At 34.2% G+C, this 18,985-nt stretch overlaps 1 protein-coding gene across 1 annotated transcript in view; it reads right to left on the minus strand.

Annotated features, from left to right (window-relative positions):
- Positions 1-3,182: 3,182 nt before the first annotated feature.
- The window catches only part of LOC149805541 (WD repeat-containing protein 81-like), a 108,424-nt gene continuing 92,621 nt past the window's right edge, over positions 3,183-18,985 (minus strand). Inside the window, exons 25-26 of the mRNA XM_089950147.1 lie at positions 14,914-15,014; positions 3,183-9,713 (exon numbers count right to left, since the gene is read on the minus strand). Of these exons, the coding sequence (XP_089806273.1) occupies positions 9,585-9,713; positions 14,914-15,014 (230 nt within the window). The 3' untranslated portion in view covers positions 3,183-9,584. The remainder of the gene's footprint in view (positions 9,714-14,913; positions 15,015-18,985) is intronic.

The raw sequence follows: 18,985 nt of genomic DNA on the forward strand, positions 1-18,985 counted from the left end.
ATTGTGACCTGTTATGAGAGACCACCTGTTTTGGGAGACCATACTTTTTTGGCAATATTAGTGGTCTTTCAAGACAGATTCTACTATATATATATATATATATATATATATATATATATATATATATATATATATATATATATATATATATATATATATATATATAATGTATGTGTGTGTGTGTTTGTGCGTGTCGTGTGTGTGTGATGAGTCTAATTAGAGTGTGATTAGGATTTCAATATGCACAAAATTTACTGTTCATGTCAATTTTGGTTGGTTGGTTGTTGTGGGGTTTAACGCCATTTTTCAGCACACGATAGGCCATATATGGCGGCCAGTATTAATGGTGGAGGAAGAACCCGGGAAAACCCCGGAAAGAACCACCGACCCACGAGAAGCTACTGGCATGCTTTCTCACATATCTACATTGGCTGAATCTGAGACTCGAACCGGCGCAGACAGAGGTGAGGTGGCAGTGATCCGTAACGGCGAACGCTTTAGACCACTCAATTTTGAGAATTTGTTTAACTTACATATCATCAATAGGAAAATAAATATCAAGTTTGTTAATTGGATTTTATAAATTTTCAGTTCAGTCTGCAATATATGTTAAATATATTTGGTACAACAGTGTTCCTTTCTGAATGTAAAAATGGTGCATAGCAAATGTTTTTTTCATAAGTTCATGTGTTTACCATCTTAGAATTTCTAAATTTATTATGTGATTCTATTGCTTTTAAAATGCATATTCATTGAAATAAATAAAAAATGCAAGTGCATCATTATTTGAGATCGACAAATTTCAATGTTTTGTTGTTGTTGTTGTTGTTGTGGGGTTTAATGCGATTTTTGAGCATAAGATAGGCCATACATGGTAGCCAATTTTAATGGTGGAGGAAGAACCCGGGGAAACCAAGGAAAAAACCAACCCACGAGAAGCTACTGGAAAGCTTTCTTACATACCCACATAGGCTGAACCTGCAACTCTAACCAACGCAGACAGAGATGAGATGGCAGTGATCCATAAAGGTGAGCACTTTAGACCACTCGGCCACTCTGGGCCCCAATTACAATGTGTTATGTAACAACATTTACATCAACTATTCATAACACCATTTAAAATGTAGCCAGAAAAAATGAAGTAATAAGCCTTTATAGTAGACTTAATTGCATATAAAATGACACTCATTATATTGCAACAAACACCTGTATCAATAACATGTTTGGTTGTTCTGTAGACTAATAACCGGGTGCATACAGTAGTTTACACCAGCCTGGAAGATCTCATCAGGCTCAGACAGTCATGTGCCTGGGATGTTGATATTGGAGGGCCATTCAGCTGGGGTGTCAAATTACCTTGGATAGAAACTATCCAAATTTTAGGGGCCTGTCCTATGAGTAGAAGGCTAAAACTAACACTTTCAATCAAGGACAAAATTAAGCACACAATATAAATTAAATATACATGATCAAAGCAGATTGATATGTAGAATGTTGACAAAACCATTGCTTCTGGAAAAGTGACACCTATGCCTTGCCTTAGAAATGTGAGACATTGAGCTTAATTTTTGGGAACAGCATCCATTCACATATTTATCTATGACAAAAATGCCACAGTCAATATGCATGAATATATGAAAATACATGTGCTTCACAATGCACCTGATTACTGTCTATATACAGATTTTTCCTGTGATATGAATTCTTCATATTTGCAGTTCTGTAGAAAAATAATGCTAAGGTACAAATTATTTATGATAAAAATTTGTGTGTGTGATTTGGATTTTTAATGTAGCTTTAACAAAATTTCAGTCATATTGCTATGATGTCTGGGGTGTGACAGCTCACAGTGATGTCTAGCACTGGGGCATCACGCCACAGACATGAAGCCTGATGTTCCACCCACATTATCCTGACACCAGACTGACCAGTCCTAACACTAACCTCTTAATGCTGAGTAACTAATGAGGCAGCTGTTAGTACCATCTGAGGCGGATGCTCTAACTACTAGACAAGTGAAGTGGTCTGATAAAAATTTGCATTGCTGAACAATTCATTTCTTTTGAATTTCTAAATCTATTGGTTAATTTTCTTTTCAAACTGTCCCAAGGTACAAAAAAATATATAATGTGAAATCAGGAACCATAAATTGAAGAAAATTCGCATAAAAAATATAGATAACATGATTCGTTTGTGATGCATTGCCCAATTTTCTTAGCTATATATTTTAATTGTTAATCTGACTCCTTAACAGTGGACTGAAACAAGGACTGGTTGCAAATTATGGGTGATTACCCGAACAGTGTTTCACATCTGATGATGTGTGCAACAGTAGATCTGTTTTCAGTTGGTAAAGGGTTGTGGGTTTCATATGTGCTCAGGTCAGATCACTCATTCATCCAACTCACTATTGACTACCAATAAATCCAGTCATATGAAGTACACTCCGACATAATATCACACCATGCCCCATGGTCTTGAAACTTTATGACATTGACAACCCCATAAAAATATATATGATCCTTAAATTGCATTCACATCAATGAAAGTAATGGATTCTAGATGAGGAAGAATAGCAGAGAAAATTCTGGAATCTCCTTGTTTCTAAGTTAAAACTGTCAACATTTTATGACTATGAGCTTGAACTTGAGTCTTGGGCAACAAAAGTTTCAAGAATACAGGATTCTGTCACTTTACACAGTTATCATACCAATGATGTAAGGCAAAAGTCAATTCTATTTCAGTACTGCAGTTTCTGTGCCGACAATTTAAAACATTTAGTCCTGGGGAAGGGGATGAAAAGCAATATATCAGCCAGTAATGTTTAATGTCTCCAAGGCACACATACATATGCTTACTTGTCTAAAAACATATAGCACTTGACAATATACAGGACTGTCAATGTCAAACAAACACAGACATGGCCACTGAGAGGAGAATGCTGCCAAAGGTGGCAGAGGGAGCAACTACAGTCAAAATTCTCCTTAATCAACCATCTCCTCCTAGGTTTGTTGACTGCCCACATATTTGGTGTTGGGTTCCAACTTAATAGTAATATAACATCTATATTATGGCAACCTACATAGAATGGCCAAACTCTTTGGTTTCAACTGCATCCAGTTTATGGAAGTTTTATTCTATACAGAAATATAAATAAAGAAATAAAGAATTTCAAATATAAATTGCAAGGAAGGGCTGTAAACTTTATTCTTTTCTTTATTAAAAGATTTAATGAAATGTTTTGATCATGCAACATAAAGAAAGCAAATATCTTTTTCAATTTCTAAACACATGTATACATATATAAATCATTATAATAGCAGATGAAATTAGATGTAAATATTAATCCACAAAAAAATATCTTTTATGTTCTTTATTATATTTATTAATGCATATTCCATTTTAAGAAATATTTGTGTTCACTTGTCTTTTATTTTCTCAGCACAATAAAGTGATTTCATTTCCATCAAGGAAACATTACTGAAGAATATGTAAATGATATTTTAAAAAAATCATTACTTCAACTGAAACATTATGATTAATTTTAATAATCTATTAATTCAAACCCTTTTCAAAAGAAATATTGCTTTAATAAACGGTACAATACTCTATTAATAAGCGGTACAATACTCTATTAATAAGCGGTACAATACTCTATTAATTCAGTTTTCATCATAACCTACCATCTCTTACTCTCTCTCTTTTACACAGGCACCATTTTCTCCTGCTCTCTCTCCTGAAAATGCCCCAAATTCACTAAAATTCTCAATATATTTCCCCACATTTATATTTTACAATATTTTGCTTATGATACTTCAAAGTATGTATTTTTATCAGAGGCTCAGATAATGGAAAGAATGCAAAATCATTTTCTTACAAAATATAATGTTGAAAAAATGAGCTTCAGAGTCCACAATTTTAAGGAAATCCATCAATTTTTCTCAGAGATAAGATAGGACATTTTTTTTAGAGAAAACTCAAGACTGCACTGTAATCCTTGGCATGTGTTAAATGTTCTGTGAAAAATTCATTGTTACTAACCAGCAGCAAGAAAGATATTGAGGAAGAAATTTGTAGAGGCTTAGTGAACTTTGGGTTATGTCTATGTATTTTTCAAAAAAGTATATACAATTGGCTATGTGCATAAAATATGCACTTTTCCCCAACCCCAACAATAAAAAAAATATGTCCTGAACAACCATTATGGTCTATTGCACCCCAAAAAATCTCTTGTTGAAAGTCTTAGCTTTGAATACTCTCAGTGTTTTCTGGGCCCATGAATCTTCAATTCCAAGGCCAAATCTCATCAAAGATGGAAAAACAAATGAAAAATTAAATACAAAATAATGTGAAAATAAATACAAAAAAATGTGAAAATAAACACACAAAAATGTGAAAATACAAAAAAAATGTGAAAATACAAAAAATGTGAAAACAAGAAACCGTTCTGTATAATATTACTACCTTTACGTACAACAATTGGTGATTTACTACAAAAAACAATCAATGTATTATGCAACCAACATAACCAGATGTTGACTGTACAGCAAGACACATTTGCACTGTATGGGCTCCATTTTAAAAGAAAATTAACCTATTGCCAGTCTTTCCAAGAACTCACTCTAATACTTATTTTTGATGTTGAATGTTTGAGTGTGTGTGTGATTTGGATTTTTAACACAGCTTTAAAAAAAAATTCAGTCATATCACTACAATGTCTGCAATCTGTTAAATATTTGAACTGTGTAGGATAAGATTGTGTTTTTAGGGCATCCACAGTGGCTCTGTGGCAAGAATGCCAGACTTGCATGCCAAAGGATGTGGGTTTGAATCCTGCACAGTACAGCCTGGTCGATTGCTGTGGTGTGTCTCTGGGTAAGTTACGTTATTCGCACTGACTCATCACTAAACAGCCTATCCAGTGCTAATGTGCCTTTAAACACTAAAAATTTGCTTTTATTATTTCCACTCTTCTACAACTTAACGAATGCAAGGTCATGGTCACTGCTTCAAACAGACTATAGCATTTGTAAGCTGTCACCTCTGTCCATCAGTTATGTATTAAAAAAAAACATATTTTTATATATACTAGCATTTTACACAAATATTTTCAACCAGACTAAGAGAAAAATATTGCAGAAAAATTACTCTTAGCAAGCAGAGGCAAATGGACTGGTCTTTAAAACTCATTTAAAACAGCATGGCAAGATAACACTTTCACAATTATTTAATCACAATTGTTAAAGATTACAGATTTCTTTATCAATAAACATGTACAAAATACATAATACAGTGAACCCGCCTTTTTGGACATTTTCAAGTAAGGGCATGTGTCAACGGTGGACAGATTTGCTTCTTGACTTTCTTTCAAAGATATGACACTGCAAGGCAGTGCCATTATACCAAACAATTTTTATATGAGTTCAGGCTACCATGTATACTTGCTTTTGAGTCCAACTGCAAACTGCACAGACCCTGATCTGCCATCACATAATTTATCGTAAGATCTGGGTCTGTACAATCCCTCAGGAGGACTCACTTGAACAAAACAACACAGACCCTAATCTGCAGGCACATTATATGGCAGTTAAGGATCTTTGTTGTTTGCAATTTTACTCAACTTATACTTGAGTATATACAGTAAGTAGAGATGATTTTGACAGGTTGCATGCAGGCAATTTTCCTTTAAAACAATAAAAGGTTATATTTGATACTTATAATTTTATTACCACTTTAATGAAATGTGATTCACTACCATACTTACCTTATAACAGGAATGGTAATATAATGAAGGGTCTTATAGTGAGGGAGTACTGTGATTTTTACTCCTGTTCTAGGTTTTGACTATGTGGACTTAATGACCATAGACATATATGGGTATAGATGCTAGAGTTCATTACTGCAGCAGTATAACATGAATGTATTTTAATGATGGAAACAAAATATTTGTTCATTTCCCCCTCAATTTCACAAATATTTTCGACTGAATGGCTTGAGTGAATGTTAAAAAGAGGGGTAAGGAGTAGAGAAACTAATTCACAACAATTTGAGATTAAATGGGTGACAGAAGCTTGAGATCAAATAGGTGATAGAAGCTTGAGATCAAATGGGTGATAGAAGCATGAGATCAAATGGGTGACAGAAGTTATCAGGTCAAGATTAAAAATGAAACACTTTTTTTTAACTGTTCTAATATAAAACAATAAAAGTAAATTATTCGTATGAAATTGGACATTGGTAGGAACATTTTATTTTATTTTAACATGACAAACGTTTGTTGTATCCCATTGATAATATCAATAATAGCATATCATCAAAAGATTCTCTCTCTTTTTCTCTCTCTCTCTCTCTCTGCCAATCCCACTTTTGCAAAACCAAGTAACGACTTACCCCTAAAATTTTCCAAGTTATCAGTTTAAGTTACTTTTTTTATAGCAATTATTTGCATATTGGTCATTTTATCCTGTTGCTAAGGTCAACTAGAGCTATAGTTTTCCACGGTAAAATTAATTAACAGGGTTTCTATAAGAATCTGATTGATTTTCATGACTTTACCAACATATTCCATGCCTAAAGCTTTCCAGTGCTTTCATTACAGACTTCTTTAATCATAATCATCTCTTTTAATGTTTATAACTGAAGAATCAGCTATGGGCTGTTCCATTTAAACATGCATGTTGCCCAGGGAAGGGCTATTCCATTTAAACATACAAAGTGCCCAGGGAAGGCTGATCCATTTAAACATACATAGTACACTGAAAAGGGCTATTCCATTTAAACATACAAAGTGCCCAGGGAAGGCTGTTCCATTAAACATACATAGTACACTGGGAAGGGCTATTCCATTTAAACATAGAAAGTGCCCAGGGAAGGCTGTTCCATTTAAACATACATAGTACCCTGGGAAGGGCTGTTCCATTTAAACATACAAAGTGCCCAGGGAAGCTGTTCCATTTAAACATACATAGCACCCTGGGGAAGGCTGTTCCATTTAAACATACACAGTACCCTGGGAAGGGCTATTCCATGTAAACAAACATGCTACCTAAGAAGGCAGAATGTTTAACAATATACGTCAGAGTACACTGATTACTAAAAAAGTTTGTATAAAAATGATACAAAATTCTAAATTGCATGGGCAACTACTTTACACTTACAATGCCTTCCCTGAGCCACAAGTATGTTTGACTGTAGCAGCCGCCCTAACAGATTCATCCTTGTATTACTGCACATCAGAACTTTTGGGATTACTTTCAAAAACAAAACTTATGCAATTAGAAACTGTTGAAACTGCTATTTCCAGTATGTGTAAACTGTGTATTTCTGCTCATTTAAAATCAATCACATCTATAATTTCTTCTATATCATAAACAGTAAACAAATTAAATTTTCTGTACATCTTCTTCCTTGCAGTATGAATGCACAAAAGTCATATTTTAGAGTATTTACCACCATGTGCCAATGATGCACACATATAATCACCAACCATTAAGCTGTGAGTGACTTACAGTTTGAGTAGGCTAAAAATCTGTTATGTATACTGTCACTAGTTGACAAATGTCGAATCTGAAATACATTAACGAATTTTCAGATTAAAGATAACTGAACAAACACCAACTTCATCCAAAGAATAATTGGTGGGCTTATTTTAAAGTAACTACACTGTCAATCTCTACAAAAGTGTCCGCTCATAGTTATCAGAATTTCTTAGTTATATTTACCATATATACTTGCTTGTAAGTCGAGTCCAACTGTAACTGCACAGTCCGCATCCAAGTCTTTGATAGGAGTAATTAGACTATGATCTGCAGGTATATTATGCTATAGCAGATCAGGATCATTGTTGTTTGCAGTCTGACTTGACTTGTAAGCAAGTATTGATGGTAGGTCACTTGAACTATCTTGTCAATTAAGTACGAACGGACAGATATAGTGATGATGATACAACTTACCCACTAAAATCCCAAATGGGGCATTAATGGTATTATTGTATATACTCGCTTATAAGTAGAGTGCAACTGCACATTTCATAGATCCAGATCTGCTCACACATAATGTGCCATCAGATGTGGGTCTATTCAGTTTACTAGGAGTAATCAACAGAGCAAACAACACTGACCCTGATTTGCCAGATGCACATTTATGTAATGATAAATTAGGATCTATGTTGTTTTGCAATTGAACCATATCTAAAAGTGTTGTTGTTGTTGTTGTTGTTGCTTTGGGGCTTAACGCCATTTTTCAGCACATACATGGCAGCCAGTATTAATGGTGGAGGAAGAACCTGGGAAAACCCCGGAAAGAACCACCGACCCACGAAAAGCTACTGGCAAGCTTTCTCACATACCCTCATTGGCTGAATCCTAGACTCGAACCGCCGCAGACAGAGGTGAGATGGCAGTGATCCGTAACGGAGAATGCTTTAGACCACTCGGCCACTCGGGGCCCCTATCTAAAAGTGAATATATACAGTATTTACACCATGTATTAAGTGAGTAATTAAATAAATTTGTGCTGCCTTATTGTTTACATATTAATTCTGCATATCCACTGTAATTATTTGAATTTGTACTAAATGTTCACAAATTAATCTTCTATTTCCACTGTAATTACCTGAATGTGTCCTAGCTAAATGTTTACAAATTAATCTTGCATTTCCACTGAAATTACTTGAATTTGTACTATCCTAATGTTTGTGTACTCATCTTGTATTTCCACTGTAATTACTTGAATTTGTACTAACTTAATGTTTCCATATATTTCTTGCATTTCTACTTTAATTATTCGAATTTGTACTATCTTAATGTTTGCAAATTAATTCTGCATATCCACTGTAATTATTTGAATTTGTACTAACTAAATGCTTCCATATTAATCATGTATTTCCACTGTAATTACCAGAATGTGTCCTAACTAAATGTTTACAAATTAATCTTGCATTTCCACTGAAATTACTTGAATTTGTACTATCTTAATGTTTGCATAGTAATCTTGTATTTCCACTGTAATTACTTGAATTTGTACTAACTTAATGTTTGCATATTTATCTTGCATTTCCACTGTAATCACTTGAGTTTGTACTAGCTTAATGTCTGCAAACTGATCTTGCATTTCCACTAAAATTTCTTGAATTTCATCCCTTTACAGGATGTGAAGTTGCAGATGTCATTTATTTTATTTATTTTCTCAAGTCATTATAAAAGTGAAATTATTATCATTTTGTTTTCTTAATCATGTCATGGATTTCAAAACTGTTATACTTTTTTCTGCAAAGGAAGGAATTTTTTTAATATTTGTATGGCTGGTGGCAGTTACAAATGCAATGTGGGCATAACCTACAAATGCCCAAATAGTAATACCAATTATATCATGACTATGGCAGTATTTGTTCAATATTCTTTTTCTGCTTCATAAAATACTGTGTAAAAATTGGTTGGGAGGTATATGCAAAATCTGTTATTTTCCCAGTGTAATTCCATTTTTCAACAGGTATTCTCCATTTGGGCTCTGTTCCTGGATAAATTATGTAAGTTCATCCAATCTGCCTTAAATTTCTTTATTTGGAAAAGCCTGTAGAAAAATCTTCAACACAGCAGTCTGATAGATCCATTGTCGGCACCCAGAAGCATGGTCCTGTTCAGGGGTAGGATTGCCATACTTGTTAAAACCCCTTTAAAGGTCTCTGACCTCAACTTGGTACTGGAGAAATTAGCCTGAAAAAAAATTGGAGTTTAGTACTTCATTATTATAACACTATGTATGGAAGTCATAGAGTATACTGCCTTATAGTGAGACTGTATTATAATGAAGTACATAAGTACTACCTTAGTATAACACTATCAATGAATGCCATAGAGTATATCACTTTACAGTGAGACCAACTTATAATTAAATAAATGATCATATAATTTTAATACCATTTGATGAAATGAGATTCATGGCCATATTCACCTTGTAACAGGAACCATGCTATAATGAAGGGCCTTATAACAGGAACCATGTTATAATGAAGGGCTTTATAACAGGAACCATGTTATAATGATACTTTAAAACAAACCATGTTATAACGAAGGGCCTTATAACAGGAACCATGTTATAATGAAGGGCCTTATAACAGGAACCATGTTATAATGAAGGGCCTTATAACAGGAACCATGTTATAATGAAGGGCCTTATAACAGGAACCATGTTATAATGAAGGGCCTTATAACAGAAACCATGTTATAATGATGGGCCTCATAACAGGAACCATGTTATAATGATGGGCCTCATAACAGGTACCATATTATAATGATTAAACTTATTACACAAACCATGTTATACTAAAGGGCCTTATAACAGGAACCATGTTATAATGTAGGCTTTAAAACAGGAACCATGTTATAATGAATGGTCTTATAAAAGGAACTGTTATAATGATGGGCCTTATAACAGAAACCATGTTATCATGAAGGGCCTTATAACAAGAACCATATTATAATAAAGAGCTTTATAGTGAGAGAGTGGTGTATTATACAGTTGTTACCATCTGACTTAAGTGATCACAGACACAATTTACAGTTTTACACCATGAGTTGTCAGTAAAGAATTTTCATTGTGTTTACTTGCAAACTGACACTGTCACATTTGCCACTGACCTGAATTGGTAAATCGGCACCGAAGAGAGCCTCTATATTAAAAAGTAGCTCTGACGCCATTTGGACATTATGACTGTCCTTATCACATAGTTCCATCGAGAATTGTTGTTGTTGTTGTGGGGTTTAACGCCATTTTTCAGCACACGATAGGCTATGTATGGCAGCCAGTATTAATGGTGGAGGAAGAACCCGGGAAAACCCCAGGAAGAACCACCGACCCACGAGAAGCTACTGGCAAGCTTTCTCACATACCCACATTGGCCGAATCCTAGACTCGAACCCAAGCAGACAGAGGTGAGATGGCAGTGATCTGTAACGGACAGCGCTTTAGACCACTCAGCCACTCGGGGCCTCTCCATCGAGAATTACATATCTGGCTATTTTTCAGCAATAATTTTCCAAAGTTCTAAAGAATAAGAATAAGTCTTGTGTTTGAGAATTTGAGTATGTTCAAGACAGTTTTACAATCACAAAAACCTGTTTTAACCCTGGTAGTGCTGTGCTGGTTTGGGATGACCTTCAAACCAGTGCTGATTTGTTTCTAACTGCCCTCTCTGTGTATGCTGATTTGTTTCAGAACAATACAGACTTTTTGGCCCAAATCCATATAACAACTACAAAACTAGTATTTAAAATCAGACTGCTGTGAAATTGTATAAAGTAATGCATATATGCATGCAGATTGCAAACACTAAAAAAATGTCAGTGAGACTGATGTGTGTTCATGAATACCATAGCAACCAAATACAGAAAATGGGTGGAAAAGTAATTTTTGCCAAAAATAATCGAATATAGAGTGTACTTTTCCATCAAATATAGACATTCTGAATGTGTACATGGACAGTTAATTTGTTTCTACATATTAACAACCCTCAGTTCATTACTTTTAGGCCTATGCTAGATAATTAAAACTTTACTTTCAAACATGTCTCTACATTTCAGTATGGTACAATATTTAGATGGTGCATTATTTATGCAGTTATTATTGACAAATTTTCTCCATATGCAACATGATTCTATTCACTTATATAGTTCATAGTTAAGGAACAAATACTAATCATACTGAAAATGATAAATAATTATAAATTTACTTTGGTTGCCATAGCAACCAAAAAGTAATGTTAGTGTTTGAAAGGTTTAAAGGACTGTTTAAAATAATACTGTGGGCAGAATCTTATATCCAATTAAACACAGCATTCATTGTTCAAAGAACTCAATATTATCAAGTTGTTTAAATTATGAAGGTAAAATAATAATTATCATAATGTAGAACAATTATATTTGTCATGTTTTAGGGTGAAGAGAATACTGTTTATGCAATGAAGTCAAACTAATGGAAAACTAGTTATCTCATTTGACAATTATTGGAAGGCAACTGTCTTACAGAGTTTTATGTAAACATCTCTATAAGCAATTAGTGTTGGTTGCAAGAATAAATTTGATGAATACATGTCTCTCTATATATGTGACAAAATGTAGTGAATGACATAAAATCCATCTGCAGGTTTGTTATCGACTGTAGTGGACTATTATTTCATTAAATCATGTAAATGAAACAAATATAAATATTTCCTTCAAAATAAAAAATACTGTTAAAAAGGTTAGGATTTCACACATGGACTTAACGACATTTAGGTTTATTTCTAGACTCAGACTACATAAACTTTTCTTTTTGCCATCATCATTACTAACTCATATGTACATCATAACTTTCCTTTACGATCTATTAATATCCAGACTGAATTAGATTTCTTTAATAGTTTTTTATAATTATGGCATTTTTTAAATATATGACAGCAAATATAGTTTTTGAATAACTTTCTTTACAACTCAAGTTGTTTTAAATTCTCATGTTTAATGCATCTTATAATGTTCAGCTATTTTTTTAATTTTTTGGGTTTTTTGGGGGGCATCCCTCTTTGATCTTTTCAGATCATCAGAGTATGGCCCACCTTTCTAACTGTAGTTGTATCCGTCGGCTTTGTGTATTTGTTCAAGATAAATACTATTCATTACAATTTTTAATTATTGTTTGTTTTCTTTAATTAAGTGTGTGTGTGTGTGTGTGTGTGATATTAATTTTTAATGTAGCTTTAACAATTTTTCATTCATATCACTATGATGTCTGCAGTGTGACAGTTTATAGTGATGTCTAGCACTGAGGCATCATGCTGCAGACGTGTAGCATGATGTCTCACCCAGTCACGTTTTCCTGACACCAGGCCAACCAGTCCTAACACAAACCTCTTAATGCTGAGTGCCAAGTGAGGCAGCTGTTAGTACCATTTTTGTAAGTCTTTGGAATGACTCGGCCGGGGATCTAACACACAACCTCCCGCTTCTGAGGCAGATGCTCTAGCCACTAGGCCACCAGTGCAGTCTCTTTAATTATTTTTTTGGTAGCTTGTATGGGTTGTGCCGGTGCGCTTTCTCATATTGTATATTTTTGTTTGTTTCTTTAAGTATTTTTGTGGGTAACTTGTATCAGTTGTGCCTGAGTGCTTTCTCATATTGTATTTTTTTTCTATTGTATGTTTTGGGTCCTTTTTTTAAAAAAAAATATAAATTTTAATTTTCCACAACTGTCAGTGGCCTACCAAATAGATGTATTTAATTCTTAATACATCTGAATGATTTGAATGCAATATCATCAGACAAAGCAATATTATCACAGCCATTAGTTTGGGTTTTCTCGTGACACAAAAAAATGCCAGTATGCTACCAAGTTAGCTCTTTGATCTTTACCGCCAAGTGGGGCAGAAATAAACAACAGTATGAACAATCGGATGGAGTTTGAAACAATGGGGAGCTCTTGTGTCCGGTACACATGTGATATTCGTTATCAGGTATTCTTTTGAGTGGAGCTGTACATCCAAGAGGCCTGAAAGTCATTATTACCAAAAATTAACAAATATTTCTCATTGATTATAAATTACAGAGCAAGATTTGTGAGGTTTTCAATGATAATAATAATTGCAACTTGCCAAAAATATTTGAAATAAAATTTCTCAGCAACAATCTAAAAGATCATAACATCTGTGTTGTCAAACATTTGAGGAAAAGACTATAAACGATCAAGCTTTTTATGTTCATTGGCCTACCTCAGAAACTTGCTCTGTTAGAATGAAAGAAAACGAACTGACAAGGAAAAAAAAAAGAAAAGATTTCTACCGGGTCGCAAGTTCAGATATTGGATGAAGGTCTTGATTATTAGATTCCGAAGTCACATACAATTCACACTGCTGTCGTAAGAGTGGGTAAAATTAAGAAGTGAATCTCTCTCTTCCCTTTCTTTTTCAACTTGACTGTTGAGAGAGAAAACGAGATAGAGAAGCAGAGCAAAATGAACTTTATAATGTGAAAGAATATTGTGATTTGTTTTAATTTATTTTTTTGATAGGCAAGGAAGGAATGTTGGAGTTGACCCCCCACCCCCCGTAAAATGAATGGTTGGTTCCTTTCAAGCTCGTACAGTTCTCACTCTTGATGATACAATGTATCACTCAATATAAGAAAAGGCTCAGCACATGACAGACTCATTGATAAACTTAGCTACTATATAGTTTAATCTCGATTTAGTGTAACTTTAATGTTGTTACTGAACGGGATGGAGATGTCATAGCATTTATATATCAACACGTGATAATGTCCGAGCACTTTCATATCAACACATGGTATATTCCTGCAGAAAATTAATTCTCAAAATTTGGAAACCTCTGCATATTGCTATTTCCTTCACACAAAGCCCTAACAAGCTCTATTCTAATTTGGACTATCTCATACATACAGTAATTGGCACCAACTGGGTATGGGACAGCTGCAAGACTGCAACTATTTAACAGCCACCATAATGTTTACATCAACGTCCACTGTTGACAACAGACTTTCCTGGGCAAATAAGTCGGTTTGAATATTTGTTTCACTGATGTTCTGTTATAGTGATGCAGAGCCATGATCTTCGAGACAATTAAATATGCTATCTCCCTGTTATCATTAGCACACAATTAATGGTTGGCCTAGATTGGACATATCTAGACGTCACTGTCCTGTGCCATAAAAATATGGTATCCACACAAAGAACTAGGTGACATTTGACCATAAATATATGCTTTCCGCATACACAGCTTCCGCACTAACAGGGTTAATGGCTTTAAAGTAGCATCATCCTTAAAACTCAAATTAAGACAGTGCACTATTAGCATTCTGAATTCCTGAAATAGACTGTTTCCCCAGAATTGGATTAAAGAGACCAAACTGTATAGATGCAGAACTGTACCTGTTTATCAACAGAAGTGTGGACCCCAATCTTGTTCCCTGTAGAAGCACTGATGATCTGACCTTTGTAAAAGTTGACACAATGGATCGGTTCATTGTAACCTAGATGGATAAAATCATAACATGAATTAAAAAAACTATATTCAGGCTACAAGCGGTGAAAAGGTGGGCACTATACAATTGTATTATGTACATTACACCTTTGTCATTGCACAGAACACAGATCAGATTAGAACACTTAGCATACTAAGAATTCTCTATTACTCACTTATAAGTCATGTCAAATTGCAAACAAAGATCCTGATCTGTCATAGCATAATGCAAATGCAGATCAGGGTCTATATTGTTTGTTCTACTAATTACTCATATCTAGCTGCACATACCTAGTTGTTGTTGTTGTTGTTGTAGGGTTTAACGCCATTTTTCAGCACATGATAGGCTATATATGGCGGCCAGTATTAATGGTGGAGGAAGAACCTATAAAAATCTCAGAAAGAACCAACGACCCACAAGAAGCTACTGGCAAGCTTTCTCACATACCCACATTGGCTAAATCCGAGACTCGAACCCACAGAGACAGAGGTGAGATGTCAGTGATCCGGAGAGTGCTTTAGGCCACTTGGGGCCCCTGCACAGACCTAGACCTGCCAGCACATTATGCAATGGCAGATCTGGGTCTGTGCATTTTGCAATTGGACTTGACAAATAAGCAAGTAAATATTGTATTCATGGGAGGGGGGTAATTGGCAAGCTATGCCTTTAATTTTAAAGCACAACCCCAAAAAAAAGATACATGTTGCTCATCTCCCTACTTCTAATACCACTATAATTATTATTGTATGGTTGGGCTTTAATCATTTCACTATAAATATTATTGTATGGATGGGCTTTAATCATTTCACTATAATTATTATTGTATGGTTGGGCTTTAATCATTTCACTATAATTATTATTGTATGGATGGGCTTTAATCATTTCACTATAATTATTATTGTATGGATGGGCTTTAATCATTTTACTATAATTATTATTGTATGGTTGGGCTTTAATCATTTCACTATAATTATTATTGTATGGATGGGCTTTAATCATTTCACTATAATTATTATTGTATGGATGGGCTTTAATCATTTTACTATATTTATTATTGTATGGTTGGGCTTTAATCATTTCACTATAATTATTATTGTATGGATGGGCTTTAATCATTTCACTATAATTATTATTGTATGGTTGGGCTTTAATCATTTCACTATAATTATTATTGTATGGATGGGCTTTAATCATTTCACTATAATTATTATTGTATGGTTGGGCTTTAATCATTTCACTATAATTATTATTGTATGGTTGGGCTTTAATCATTTCACTATAATTATTATTGTATCTTTGGGCTTTAATCATTTTACTATAATTATTATTGTATGGATGGGCTTTAATCATTTCACTATAATTATTATTGTATGGTTGGGCTTTAATCATTTCACTATAATTATTAATGTATGGTTGGGCTTTAATCATTTCACTATAATTATTAATGTATGGTTGGGCTTTAATCATTTCACTATAATTATTATTGTATGGTTGGGCTTTAATCATTTCACTATAATTATTAATGTATGGTTGGGCTTTAATCATTTCACTATAATTATTATTGTATGGTTGGACTTTAATCATTTTTATTATGGCAGCAGGATACTTAGTCATAATGGCCTTATGTGCATAGATCTTAATGTAATCTCATCTTTCATGAAAACATCTACACTGATGCAGACATGCTGACCCTAATAGGACCTTCTCTGTAAGTAATCAATATATTTTCATAATTTAAACAATTTCAGTGATATGTAATGAATTATCATATAATGTATTACACCACTGGAAAACATGCATTTGAAAAGTTCTTAAGTGTGATCGTAATGCAACATATGTTCAACTAAAAAGTTCACAAAGTACACATGAACCATGAATCCAGTTCACTTTCAGAAATTGGTTCCAAACCCCATGAAGGTCAACTGCTTCCTGCTAGATCACTCAACTTGACAATACTAAAACTGGCACATGATGTTCAATCAATGTAATTAGTGTCTCTTCTGCTTTTCTTGCAAGCAAGTCTAAGAATCTAATTATTACTTTCAATGCTGATCATCTGAATTATTTAAGAGGCTGATTGTTCCTCCCCTTTAATGTTGTTTTGTTTTTCTTGAACTACATTTCTAGCTAAAATATCTATTTTGCATGAACAATATGCACAGCTTAAAGTATCTGAGGTACTACTTTAAAGTTAGTCCCTAATCAGCTCCAATGAATATTATACGAATCAAGGATCTGGACCAAAACCAAAAAAATCAAATATCCGTATTTAACTGTGATTATAATATTTTCAAATTTTTGTTATTATTCTCTATGTCCATAATTTTAAAATAATTTTAGTGAGACTTACAGTCATATAGTATGGGTTAGCAGGTTTGACCGATGCTAAATATTTTTTATTTTAATTTTATTTTAATATTAAGACAAATCCACGATATTAAGTACTAACAAAAACAATGGCTGTTTGCTTTGGCCAAATTAAAGCTGATCCGAATCTACAATAATTTGTTGATTCTTCTATTTGACTAATACATTATCACTAGCATTTAACCTGCCACATGTACTTGCTTACTGAAAACATTATAGACCATGATCTGCCATTGCATAGTGTGCCTGCAGAGAATGGTTAATGTTGTTTGTTCTACTAATTACTCCTAACAAACTGCACAGACCCAAATCTGCCAGTGTATTATGTGATGGAAGATCTGGATCTATGCAGTTTGCCCTTGGAATTAACTTGTGAGTACAACAGTATCACTATAGCCAACAAAAGATATCTACTCATCATCTTTACATTTTATGTAAAATCGAGGGTTTTCCAAATACACTTCTCCCTTGATAACTTGAATACAATGGGGTCCAAAAACATAAACTGCACTATAAATGAGGCACGAGTTACCGAGGGAGTGGTGTATAATGAAAATACATTTGAAGAATATGTTAAAACTTGCATGAAAAATGTTTACCAAATATACTGACAAGTCGAGTCCAACTGCAGTAGATCCAGATCTGCCATCACATTATGTGCTGACAGATATGGATCTATCCAGTTTGTTAAAGGTAATAAGTTGAACAAACACAGACTCTGATCTGCTGGCACACTATGCAATGATAAATCAGGATCCATATTGATTGCAGATAGCTTTAAAAAAATTAAATCATATCACTATGATGTCTGCATTGTGACAGTTTATAGTGATGTCTAGCACTAGGGCATCTTGTCCCAGTCAGTCACATTATCCAGACACCAGGCTGACCAGTCCTAACACTAACCTCTTAATGCTGAGTGCCAAGTGAGGCAGCTGTAAGTACCATTTGTTATAAGTCTATGGTATGACTTGGCCAGGGTTTGAACCTGTGACCTCCCGCATCCAAGGTAGATGCACCTAACCAGAGGCCAAACAGAGCAGTCAGATGTAGAAAATAAAAAAGTAGGGTAAAATAAGCAGCTATTTAGGTCCAATATAAAGAAATAAATCTCCATCATTAATGTAAAGAGTTGTAATGATTAATTACCATATTTTTCTGATGCAGCTAATTCATTTTAGAGGTCTTTCTAGAAATGTTATAAAAGTTTCTTAAATTAACTGTAGGGTCCACGAGTGGCCGAGTGGTCTAAAGCGCTCTCTGTTATGGATCACTGCCATCTCACCTCTGTCTGCATGGGTTTGAGTCTTGGATTCGGCTAATGTGGGTATGTGAGAAAGATTGCCAGTAGCTTCTCTTGGGTCAGTGGTTCTTTCCGGGGTTTTCCCGGGTTCTTCCTCCACCATTAATACTGGCCGTCATGCATAGCCTATCGTGTGCTGAAAAATGGCATTAAACCCTACAACAACAACAATAAATTAACTGTAGTATCTTTGTATTAGTATTATGTCTCTTTACTACCAGTGATTTATTCATAAAGTAGGACAATAATATCTTTCAAGTGTAGGACCAGTATGGAGGATCTATGCAGGACTCATTTATCCTACTGCATG

Source organism: Sinohyriopsis cumingii, chromosome 2 (genome assembly GCF_028554795.1).
Source record: "Sinohyriopsis cumingii isolate HCF-2022 chromosome 2, ASM2855479v2, whole genome shotgun sequence".
Taxonomy (NCBI): Eukaryota; Metazoa; Mollusca; class Bivalvia; order Unionida; family Unionidae; genus Sinohyriopsis; species Sinohyriopsis cumingii.